The 12,253-nt window shown below is 37.4% G+C and overlaps 1 protein-coding gene and 1 long non-coding RNA gene across 10 annotated transcripts in view; one reads left to right on the top strand and one right to left on the bottom strand.

Annotated features, from left to right (window-relative positions):
• LOC133554706 (uncharacterized) overlaps positions 1-8,433 on the top strand; it is a 20,936-nt gene extending 12,503 nt beyond the window's left edge. The window contains exons 3-4 of the long non-coding RNA XR_009807189.1: positions 2,252-2,316; positions 8,016-8,433. This is a non-coding gene — a long non-coding RNA (uncharacterized LOC133554706). The remainder of the gene's footprint in view (positions 1-2,251; positions 2,317-8,015) is intronic.
• Positions 1-12,253, bottom strand: part of espn (espin) — a 91,076-nt gene that overhangs the window by 8,646 nt on the left and 70,177 nt on the right. For 2 of the 9 annotated variants that reach the window (XM_061903746.1, XM_061903745.1), the window contains exons 10-13: positions 10,662-10,688; positions 6,464-6,639; positions 5,858-6,235; positions 2-4,501 (exon numbers count right to left, since the gene is read on the bottom strand). In XM_061903746.1, coding sequence (XP_061759730.1) covers positions 2,384-4,501; positions 5,858-6,235; positions 6,464-6,639; positions 10,662-10,688 — 2,699 coding nt within the window. In that variant the 3' untranslated portion in view covers positions 2-2,383. Of the gene's footprint in view, position 1; positions 4,502-5,857; positions 6,236-6,463; positions 6,640-7,432; positions 7,870-10,661; positions 10,689-12,253 lie in introns of those variants that run through there. The other 7 variants (XM_061903748.1, XM_061903753.1, XM_061903749.1 and 4 more) reach the window with 7 other exon arrangements.

A 12,253-nucleotide genomic window follows, 5' to 3' on the forward strand; every position in this document is an offset into this window, starting at 1 on the left:
GAGTAAACCCTCGAAAAGTGCGCCTAGTTTGTATAACCCTTCATTTGAAAGATATGTCGTTGTACACAAGACAAAAAAGCAGAAAACAGACTGACATATGTTACCATGTCAGGGTCTGTCTAATAACTGGCTAGAAGAATAAAAGCCAGTTCATTGTTTAAATAATATGGGAGAATCTTTTTAGGTATGTTCTGAACTCTTGTTTCCATGCCAGTTTTGCATTGATTTGATTAATGCTGCAGGGATGAGTTTTTGGAGCACTGATTTAGTTTAACTTCACATAGACAATGTACTGTACTTTAAATAGCACCCTAGTTGAAACTAAATCAATAGGTTGTAGTCTATAGTGCACTCCATTTCGTTGCAGATGCTTTAAAAAACAATCAACAATCTATTCAACATTATATTATTATAGTTATGAATTTTAATCTGTGAAACATCCTTTATAGACTGCTCAAAGCAGATGAGTGTATATAGAGACATATATACAGTACTTTAACATTCAGGATACATTAAAACATACGGCAAACAGTGCACACAATATGTATTCCTCTCCTGTTTCTCTAACATAACAAGAGGTTTTCTCAGACAGCGCCGATGAGTAACTGTATCCTCTTCTGTCTTTTGTTAGACTTTAATGGGAAAAGTGGGAACCAGGGCAGCCATCTTGGATTTTCTCGACAAGATGCATTACTCCGATGCATTTATAAGTATTTGACTTGCCTTGGCAAATACGGATCCAAGTAAGGTTATCCATGTCGTGAATTTTTTATCACTCCCCAGGGAATTAAAAAAATAAATAAATTGATATGATATATGTGATAGTTTTTGTGATTTCATGGAATCTATATAGATTTTTTTAAACAAATAATAACTCCACAACCTTCATTTTTATTTGTGTTACTGGTTCAAAATAGCATCTTTTTTAACCAAAAATATAAGAGCACCACCAATTAGTATCATTTTCGGTTTAAAACAACAGTTTAAAAAAATAACTGACCATATTTTTAACTAATTAATTGAATACTAAATTTTGGTTGGAGTTCAATAAGATGACAGACAAGCATGGCTGTCACTCACGGCTCTATCTATCTATCTATCTGTCTGTCTGTCTGTCTGTCTGTCTGTCTGTACATCCGTCTGTCTGTCTATCCATCTATCTATCTATGTATCTGTCTATCTATCTATCTATCTATCTACCTACCCATCTATCTATCCATCCATCTCTATCTAATCAATCAATTATTGTTAGTTTATATGATATAAGCAATAGTAATAGCATCAGTAGAGCGTTGTTAATTTTTGCTTGTTATTGTGAATAAATCTTATGTGTAATGATATTTCAATTTTAAAGTTCACCCATTGACTGCTTTCCTAGTTGGGCCGTGAGTTGATGAAGAGTTGCGGTAACCTCCTTACAGTTTTTAAGCCACAGATAGCATGACACCGGGAGGTGCTAAGAGGGTTATTTGAAGGTAATCTCAATGCTGGAAGACGTAATAAGAAAAGTGTGGGACTTGAACGTTAAAGCGCCTCGCAGCAGGGTGGTGAACAATAACAGTCTATGTAACAAACTGTCTGTGTTCTATTACTGTTTTTTAATCATTTAACATGATGCAAAACTCTGCTTTAACAAAGAGCTAATACGAAGTAGTCACAAAGATGTAAACAACTTTATTTAACATAACTCAAAACAAAAGAGTAGGGCAACACATTGAAATCTTAAAACCTAGCAAATCTACAAGCACATAAATGATTCTAAACTAGTTGGAACTCATGTTGCAATGACAAAATCTCGGTAAAAGGTGAATGCATCATATTTCAGCAATGTTGTTGCATCTTCCTTACCTGGAAGTCTTCACATGTCAAATAAAAGCTCTTTTTGTACTGCATGTTTACTCCTTACTATAAAAACTAGTTATTTAGATCTGAAAAAGTCCTGCCTTCCTGTAAGTCAAAAAAGTATAATTGTATTTGCAATGCATTTTGCCATTCAGCACACAGACGCTCAACGCAAACGCTACACCGCGTGTATGGCAAATCTTTTACAAGTTTTTACACAACTTTAAACATTTAATCATTATGATGGAGGAACTGAAGGTAAAGTTATTTTTTCATTTACAATGTTTCTTATAAAATACATTCCAAATGATTGAAACATGTTTTGGGACTTTGACACCAAAGACATTATATTTCTATTCTTTATATCCACTTCACAATAAGTTGTAAATGGATGCTCTGTTTTTTGCAGCTGCTAAGTCGCTCATGTGACATGGCCTCAAAGTGAATGCCCCATTTTACTCAACATGTAAGAAGGTAGGCAGGTTTATTTTCCTGATTATGCTAGTAATGCATGTACAATGTACATTTATAATCAAAGCTGTTAGATGTCAAAAAGCTCAGCTTCTTTTTCCTTCCAGAAGGAAAAGCTTCGATCAATGTATCTAATGATCTCCTCATTGCTAAACTCTTTTAGTTCATAGATTACTTTGATTGAGTCTTCACTATGTCCAGGTAGAGGTTGAGCAACCGGTGTTTGAGCGAAAGTTCTAACAGTTAACTCTTTAACTGGGACTGCTCCTTTGTTTTCTTCGGTGTTGTGGGTGGGTGTGTCTGGTTGTGTTGCATCAGTGTATGTGTGTATCCCCTGAATCTCATCCTGATCTAAACAAGAACCTTTGAGAACCATTTGTTCAGTCAACATCTTGTGCTCAATTACTTTAAGATCACCCTGTGCATTGTCTAATGAGTTCAGCGTGGTATTTTGTTTAACATATGGATTAGGGTCCAAGGCACTATCCAAGGCCGATAATAAGGGCGTGACTAATTGTGAGGGTGGTGGGGCATGTGTTGGTGGTGGTAGGGGTACAGGATGTTCAGGTGGTGGAGGAGGTGGAGGATGACAAGGTGGAGGGGGAAGTGGCTCTTCTTTTGGATTTAATCTCCCCGCAGGAGACATGGAAAGCAGAGAAGCTGTCATCACACCTCCCTCATCAACAGAGTCCCCAAAGTACTTCAGCTTGATGTCCTCAAATCCATCCACCCAGTCTCGCTTTCCTCTCTCAAGTTCCTTCATGACCTCCTTGTGGAACAGCTTTATGACCTCCCACGGATGCCTACCGAGACAATCAAACATCTCGTAGCACAAGAGGTGGCGGAATTTGCGCTCGCTACGAGACATGTTCATTTCCAGCAGCTGGAAATATCCAAGCATGAAAAGGTCAAGGGTCAGGCTTTCATAGCTCACAGGTGAACCATTGATGTGAGGCAGGAAATGTTCTGGCCAGTAGATCATCTGGGCTCGACTAAGCCTGCGAATCTGGCGACTGGGCACCTGGCTCATGATGGTTCTCCAGTGGCCGATCAGTTTTCCCACTACCTGCTTGGACTTCATGAAAAGGAAGAGCTTGTCGTCATCACTCTTCCTCTCTCCAATGTTGTTTGTGTTATTTTGAGTCAAGTTCTCCCAGCCCACATCTGGATTATTTCCCCTTCTGCCAGTTTGACAGAATTCAGAGATGGTGTACTTGCGCCAGTGTTCAAGAAACAGGAAAACAATCCTCTCTTTCCTTGTTTCAATGCATTCCTGAACATAGCTGAGATCTGTCTGCACTTCCAAACTTCTTGTTAGATGGTCATTATTTAAAATGGGGTCTGTTGAAAGAACCTGGTTAAACTCTTTACTGTTGGTTGAAACTATGATCTCGGTGGATGCATAGGTTTTAGGCACATGAGAGGCCACAATAACTGGCTCTTCAACAAGCTTTAACTCCTCCACTGAGGATAAAACACAATTGATGTGGGAGTGAGGGGCACTAACAGAGGAGCAAGTAACATCTTTCTGGTAAACTGTCTTTGGAAGATTACTAGTCTTACTTACAACTGGGAGTGAGCTCTGGCGTTTATACACCCTAGTCTCTTTATTCACAGACTGTAATTGACTATTAATTTCGTAATTGGCCTTAAGGTTCTTCACAGAAACACCAAACTGCTTTATTTCCTTCTCCACTTCTTCCTTTGTGGAGAAGGACTGAGAACGTCCGATAAATCCTGTGCCAATGGATCCAACTGCATCTGACTGACTGGCTGCTGAGTCATTTTCCCCTTTTAGAGAATATGCAGGATTTATAAGATCCAGAATGTCAATCTCTTTACCCCCCAGGGTGGCGAGAAGAATAGCCATACTTTTCAGCAAAGTAGAAATTTTGCTGCACCAGGCTGGAAGATCTTCAGCTTGGCCATGCACTTGTTTTGGATTTACTGAGAAATGTCCCTGAGTGAGAGCTGCAGAAACGGGTAGAAGCTGATGAAGCTCCTGCTCAAGTTCTTCCAGTTCTTTCTCGACTTCCGACACTTTGTGCATCACTTGTAGGTTCTCGATTTGCTTTTCAATACGGTTGAGATCACCCTCGGTCATCAGTTCACCAAATGGGCCCAAAATAGCATTGTAGATGTGGGAGTAGTGCCATTCCTGAGGCTGGTAGTGCCCACGCGCCGCAAACTAAATCAGAGGTCAAAGGAGACCAAGAGAAAAGAAAATGGGAGGGAGGGGATGGATTCCTTCAGAATGTAGTTCCTTGTTTCAACACACGCTTCATTGCACAGCCTTCTGGGCACACAGGATTTACATGGATTTAGTGGTGCAATGGCACTGCCTCATTTCCAGCATCAAACTCTTAAGTGAGTACAATAAGTGTTGCCCCTTTTTCTGTTCTATTGTTCATGCCAAATTACTACATGGCTTTTGTATAAAGAGGTTTATAGTAGGTTATGGATGTGTTAATTGTATGTACATTTACAGTACATATGTCACTAGTATATTTATGTCAAAGGTATTCCTCTATAAGTTGTGTCCCTGTTATTAATTGCTAGAGTAGGAATATAGGTATTTTATCTTTGATTATGCATTCATCAGTTGTAGGGCGCTTTGAAGACCATAAACAGTGCAATAGACTGCACCAAATTTGTCACCCAACAACAGTGATATTCAAAAACCTTGGCTTTGTGGTTGGTTGCAAACTGACCTGTTATTCTCAGTTGTAGTGAGGTATTGTTCACCACTTCACTTTTGTACAAATAAAGATACGGATGTAACTCTATTAGCTTTCATATTTTCTTTTATCCGCACTCCTTATATGATTCAAAAGTACTTTTAGTATTTTTTCGTTTTGTTAAATCCTGATCTTTTACCTGTAGTGTGAATAGGCTTGACATCACACCACTAAATCTTCATGTATTAACTTGAAACCACAAGACTCCATCATCAAACACCATGTCAATAGTGTGAATCAAATTTCCAAGTGTGCTCTTTGCTGTGATGGACAATGGAGCCAAGTCTTCACATCACTCCAAAGACTCTGTTAGTAAATACTGATTGAAAAACATGCAGCAATCCCCAAGAAATACTAAACACATGCAGATTGGAGCGAGTAATGCAAATGACCATTCCATGCACTAAACTAAAAAAAATTAGGAGTATCACTACAGTAGTTGTCAGCATTACTTAACAACATCAAATTGTTAAGGAGAATTAGGTTCTTAAACAACCAGAGTTGTGGTGTCATTAAGCAATGACTGATCAAGATAGATAATTTATTCTAAAAATTAATACTTATTCTGGGTGATCAAACTTTAAACACTCATCTGAAGGAAGAGAAAGGTGGAAAATGTCTAAAATAAACACATGCATCAACACAACACTCTATGTAAAAAAAAAATCCACTTCCAGATCCATTTGTATCCCATTTGTGTGGTGTGATTATTGTTAATCAAAACAACCAAATTTAACATTCTTACTTTGTATTCTTCACAACACACAACTGAGATAGGTGAAATGTGACAAGACTTCTGTGCCTACCTTGCGTTTATGCTCGTCCTCCTCTTGCATCTTGACTTGAAGCTTTCGTACCATCACTTGCCTCTTCCATTCAGGGATAGCTTTTCCTTGCTCATCATGAGTGGGCACCAGAACCTCAACATCTGCAAGGCTTGACTTTCGGACTGATTGTGCTCCTGCTGTGCCCATAACACCGCCTCCATTGATTACAGAATTTAAGGGAAGTTGCTCAAAACTGGCCGAAGCTGACAAGGTCCTTGATGTTCCAGAGCCAGGTGGACTAGGTGCAGGACTTGGTGTTGTAGGTGGGGAGAAGACCGATGAATTAGACACAGGAGAAGATGACGTCTTGGGTGGCGGGCTTGAAGCGCGTGTTTGTGGTGGAGATATAGTGTTTTCCTGGAAAAATAAAAAAAAGACAAGTAGAGGTCAACTGGTAAAATTTGATGCAACTACATATTTGACTGTTGGACAATTATTATAAGTATATCATTAACCTTAAAGATTCCCAGAATGTTTGGCTTCCCATGCTAACATTCTCATCACAAAATCTTGCAGAAATGGTCAAATATACATTTCGCCTGAACTGAAACTTGGTAAGTCTAGAATTTCAAGGCATCAATTCACCCAAATAATCACACTTTGCTGCAGACGCACATTGTTGCCTGTTGGTCCACTGTTGGAAAAGACTGTGGTATAGCCTTTACTATGAGGTGTGGGCTTCAGGCTCTTTCCCGCTTTGATTTCTGCCAGTAGCTCAGAATTGTCACCAGTGGGGGACATCATGTTGAATGATTTTGTACCTGGAAATACAATGATAAGGCAGAAAAGTAAAACGAGTTAGTTATGAAGATACAGTAGAATAAAGGGTCAGGATAATGAAAAAAGAGTGTGTGACAGAAATACTCATGGTTGGGTCGCATTTGAATGGTAAATATGACATCCAATCAGGCTAGTATCAATGCTGGCATGGTTCATGTTGTGCTGTGACTGCAGGCAGTTCACTTGGTTTAAAGACACAGTTATGTGTTGCGATTAACCGTTGTACAGTTAATTTTGCTTGGACCACGTTTGAAAAACTTATTATCAACCCCTAAAAAGACATCTGTAGCGTAGTTCACTTCATTCAACCCGAAATAGGTACATACTTTTGATTAATACGGAGTTTCTGAGCTTTCAGTTTTTGGGAAAAAAAAGCATTCAAGAAAAAAAATGTAAGTATTTAGCTTCCTGCAGGCCGTAATCTGCTTACGTGAACAATGCATCAACTTTTTCCAAAGACTTCAGCTGCACCCTCTAATGGTAAATCCATCACAAAGGAACCTATTTACTTTTTAAGAGGACATGAATTGGCATACATTTGAAATGACAAATTATCCACATGTTGTAGGAATGGGAAATTTTTCACAATGTTTAATAAGCATTATCAAACGAGTACACCCTTGATACCAGATTCCATTTTCAATAGACTGAATGGCAATAAAATACAATGCGGTTACTATGGAAGCTTTATCTTTCCTTTAAGGCTGGAAATACATCAACAATCATACTATATGTACTGTATGTCATTAAATTACCTGTTTAAACACACCTCACCTTATTAAAGAATAACTTCCAATAAATTGAATATCCTCAGTCGTCAGTCATCTCTTATTAGAGGGGATTAGGAAAAATAGTCCTCTCGTGAAAATATTCCCTGTTGAGATGACCACAATGGTCAAGCTGGCTACAAAAAGCCCTACCACCCAGCCAGCCCTCCTCGCTTTCCCTCCCTCGCCCTCGCTCTGTCGCACTTTCTCTCGGGGAGGAGAAAGCAGCTTCCTGTTAAAGCCCCATCATCACAGTCGGGGGAAAATCTAAAGGAATCACCAGTAACTGAAAGTGACAGCAAGCCATTGGCAAGCCGGTGAGGAATTATCAGACAAACACAAACACTCGCACGCACAAACTTGCAGCTTGTTAGTGCAGCTCTTCGCGGCCAACTTGATACACAATTGATACACAAACAATACACAAATGATTTTTTTTTTTTAATTTAATTTTATTTTTTTTCCCCCCTTGGCCTCAGTCTGCACCCCCTCTCCAAGGCCCAGGCTAAGACCGATAATTTCATTTTAATCTTCTATTCCTCCCCCCCCCACCCCCCCTTGTTTACCTGTATCTCATCTTTTTTTGTAAGGGGCGCTGGAAGCCGGCAGACCCGTCAGCGATCCTGTTCTGTCTCCCTGTAATGTTTGTCTGATCTTGAATGGGATTGTGCTGAAAATTGTAATTTTCCTGAAGGAACTCTCCTGACGGAATGAATAAAGTACTATCTAATCTAATCTAATGTAATTAATTCATTGGTCATCGGTACAAGTCGCCTAATTTCCTTACCCAAACCTGTGTTTGTCATTCAAAGCATGTTTGTGTAATGATCTGTACAAAGTATTGTCATGTGAATAAACAAGGTCATACAAAAACTATTACACCAATTTTTTTTTATAAAGTTTTTAGAAGGTGTTCAGTGCAGGTCAATGTAAGGATCCATAGCATTTGGAATTTATTTTTTTACTTTATGTACAACAATGTTTTCCATTGCAAGTAAAACATTTTCTATTGGGTTTTGTTCAAAAAGTCTTGAATTGCTTTTTGCAATACAGTGATACCTTATTTTTGGAAACGTCATTTACTGTATAGTTAGTTTAAGACGAAAATTTTCAATAAAAGTTTGTCCCAGCTCTTGTACACAGTTGAGTAAGTAACAAACCAGTCTGTTTGTCGCTGTATCATTCCACGCAATCGAGTGCCTAAACAAAGAATCCCATGCTGTTGACTTAGTGTGATTTTTTTTTCCCTTCATTTTTTTTATTGAGTACAATTGCAAAACAACTCGCTGTAGGAGAATAATTGAATCATTGGATCTGTTTTTTTTTAATAGAAAAAATGTACTTCAGTGTTTTATGATTTGTTTTTTGTTGGACACTTTGAAACGGATCAGTAACAAAAACTGAGATACTACTTTAAGTTGGATAGTGACATTTATTAAGCCAAAATTCTTTTTTTCTTGAAGAAATAAAACTTTTACAAAATTATCACAACATTGCTAACTAATTACCCGAAACAAAAATTGACTGGAAACTTTTTAATAACAGGTAAATAGAATATTCTTCAATTGCCTAGTCAGTGGCTTGATCTCAAGCCAAAAGAGCATACTTTGGACCTATTATGCAAAACCAATGTTTTCTATCTAATGGTACCTGTTTATGTGTAATTGGGATATACATGCAGTAGGTCCCGAAAACTTGAAATCAAACCATGGATTCATGTTGAAGATATTTATAAAATAATCTTGCTTTTCTTTATACTTCCTTCAAACGAACCTTTTGGAATTTGCCCAATTTGTGATGTTTTTCCCCAGTGGCGACATCAGCAAATTTGGTAAAGTTTTACCCAAAAAGCTAAGTCCAACATTGTGAGAGTAAATTACACTATTAAAGTGACAGATCGAAAATATTAGACATGAATAAATGGAAGAATAAAATATTTTCTTTGTATTATTAAAAACATCTGTGTCTCCAATTAGCTCCGCACTTCATCTTCTTCACTATCCTGCTTCTAAATTAGAAGTGAGGAACATGGAAGCACGTGCTTTGTTGTAACATAATTTTAGTCTACAACCTGGTTTGTTGTCCTTATCCCCAATGGTTCAATCAATGTAGTCCCAGCTAAAGCTTCCAGAAGCATTGATGGAGTTTTAGTTAACAGTGACTTAATCTCTTTATGACATGGCGAACACTGTAGGACAAATCCCGTCATTGGTGTCCAATACACTAACTTTGTAAGCCTAAAATGTTTTATGGCCTTCCTGCAATTAGGAAAATAAAACATGTAAATATATATGGTGACCAACGCTGAAATGATATAGATTGTATAAGGGTGTTTATTTTAAAAACATATTAACATCCTTTTTGTTGTTTTTATGGCTTTGTTGTCTTTCAGGCCACTTGTCAGCAATTAGACTGCCACTATTCATTTTCTAGATACATGTAAGGTATGTTCACGCCTACCAGAAACACTGTTGTCTTTTTGATGTTTCCTCTTTGCTGAAAACCAGTGTCCTTATTTATTTTCTTAAAGAGTTACACATTTCCGAAAAAAAAAAACCTCTGTTTTTGGAATTTTTTTGACTATTGCTTTTACTATTACCACTACTACTACTACTACTACTACTACTACTACTACTACTACTTAAAAAATGTTTAAACTTATATATACATCTACTAATGGAGTATAACATAAGTATTAAGATTTTTTTTAGAGAATACCAATTATTTTTTTTTTGTTATAGCATTATTACTAAAACAATCTTTTGTTTATTGCTGGTAATTGGGTCCAGACATCCATATAAAGGAATTTCCACAAAGTAGGAATAATTAATTATGAATTTTATATTTTTCAAAACAGGTTTACTATCTTCAAAATATAGTTTTCAACATTACAAGAGCCCTCTAGACATGAAACAATACCCTTTAATCAAGTTAACACTTTCAATCCAATTTCGTAATGCTGTCTGAGGCTGAACCAATGAGAGGCCACGATACCGAAGAGTGTGCTCTGATTGGTTTCGTCTTCTAGTGACCAATACCATTGTAGTATTAATATTTTTAGTTAATTTAGACATTTCTTATGCTTGAAAAGCTTAATATAGCGCAAAAATGTTGTAGAATGTACTTTAAAATAATTACATGCTGAAGCCAGAATATTAGAAGCGCGATTTGACGAGAGACGACTGCATACTAATGGATAATAGCAATGTAGATTTGATTTTGGTCTCTCAACTTACTCTTCTTCTGTCGGGGTGCACGCCCGCCTTATCACAGGAGCAGCAATGAGGACAGACCACGGTAGGCAAAGAAAGGAAAATGGCAGAAAAATAAGCAAACAAACATAAGCAGACAGAGAAAGATGAAAACAGTCAAGACCAATAACATAAAATAAGACTTTTACTTTAGCTGATTAGTATGTGGGCCAATGGAAATAGTAGTTAAGCTGATATATCATGTTTGTATTGCAGTGATTGTACCTTCTGCATTTTATAGCATGTACTTAATGTCACTTTTAGATTATTATATTTTAGCACGACTTTGTCAAACTGCTGTTGACATTTAGGGCAACTGTGGTACCTCAATTTTCATACAGTTTGGTTTTAGAATGATTTGGGTTTTAGGGGACATTTTTACCAAAAAATGTATTGGTTTTTTTTTTACACTGTCTTGGTTTTAAGAGGTTTTAACTTGTGTTGGCAAACGATTATTTGAAGAAAAAATCAGATTAATCACTTTTGAATTTCGATTAATCACGGGTTATTACTCGCTTTCATACCCCGCCTTCCGCCCGATTGTAGCTGAGATAGGCAAAAGTGCCCCCCAAAACCCCAAAAGGAATAAGTGGGAGAAAATGGATGGATGGAAATTAACTCTAGAGAAGACCCTGAGCAACTGTCATACACACATTTTTTTAGATGTTTAACTTGAGTGCACATCATCTATCAGCTAAAAAGTTTTGCAACAGTTTTATCTAAAGTGCCGTCGGGATGTATTTGAAGTAAAATCTACCATCAGTGGTATTCACCTCACTCATCTTTACACAGGCATATGCAGTGATCTGATCCCTTACCGTTTAACACACACCACCTTTCAGGTAACTATCTGCGGTTAAGGTAAAGGAGCATTAGTAGTCAAAATTAACTCTGTGATTAATTTGTTTATTTGCAAGATTGATGTGATATTTCTGTGATTAATCGCATGAGTTATTGCATGAAATTTGACAACTTTCGGTTAAAAACACGGTGACTTGGTCTCTGAACTTTGAGTATGGCTGCAAAATAATCCAGCATAGTGCCAGAAAAAGTTGTAGTACACAGTAAAAGTACATTAACGTCACCAAAAACCTTAGAGTCCATGTTTCCAGAATGCCTCTGAACGCACCAATGGTAATATGGCGCTTATGTAATGTATTTATGCAGGATGCAGCGTCGACGACAGTGACGTGGTGTGCCGTAAAACTTTGGTAGCATCTCAGTAGCACAGAGCACTTGAATAAATAAAAGTGAAAAACACTATTGAATTAAAAAAAAAAGTTTTCAACTGAGTGCGGATGTGGAGATCGTGGGTCTTTCCCCTGTCACCGCTCATCGATGTTGAGTGTTGTCGATAAAAGTAAAAGGGAAATTGAATGTAATGTATGTTTTATTTGTAATTTACATGTGTTTCTCAGTGTGGGTCATTTTGCAAGTAAAACTGCCATTATTATTTTTTGTAAAAAGTGTTTTTGTGAGTCTGAACCTGTTTAATTGGACTTACAATATTTCCAATGGCAAACATTGTTTCAGTTTTTAAACGGTTCGGTTTTCAACAGACCCTTTAGAACGGCGTA

The sequence above is a fragment of the Nerophis ophidion genome, linkage group LG06 (genome assembly GCF_033978795.1).
Source record: "Nerophis ophidion isolate RoL-2023_Sa linkage group LG06, RoL_Noph_v1.0, whole genome shotgun sequence".
Taxonomy (NCBI): domain Eukaryota; kingdom Metazoa; phylum Chordata; class Actinopteri; order Syngnathiformes; family Syngnathidae; genus Nerophis; species Nerophis ophidion.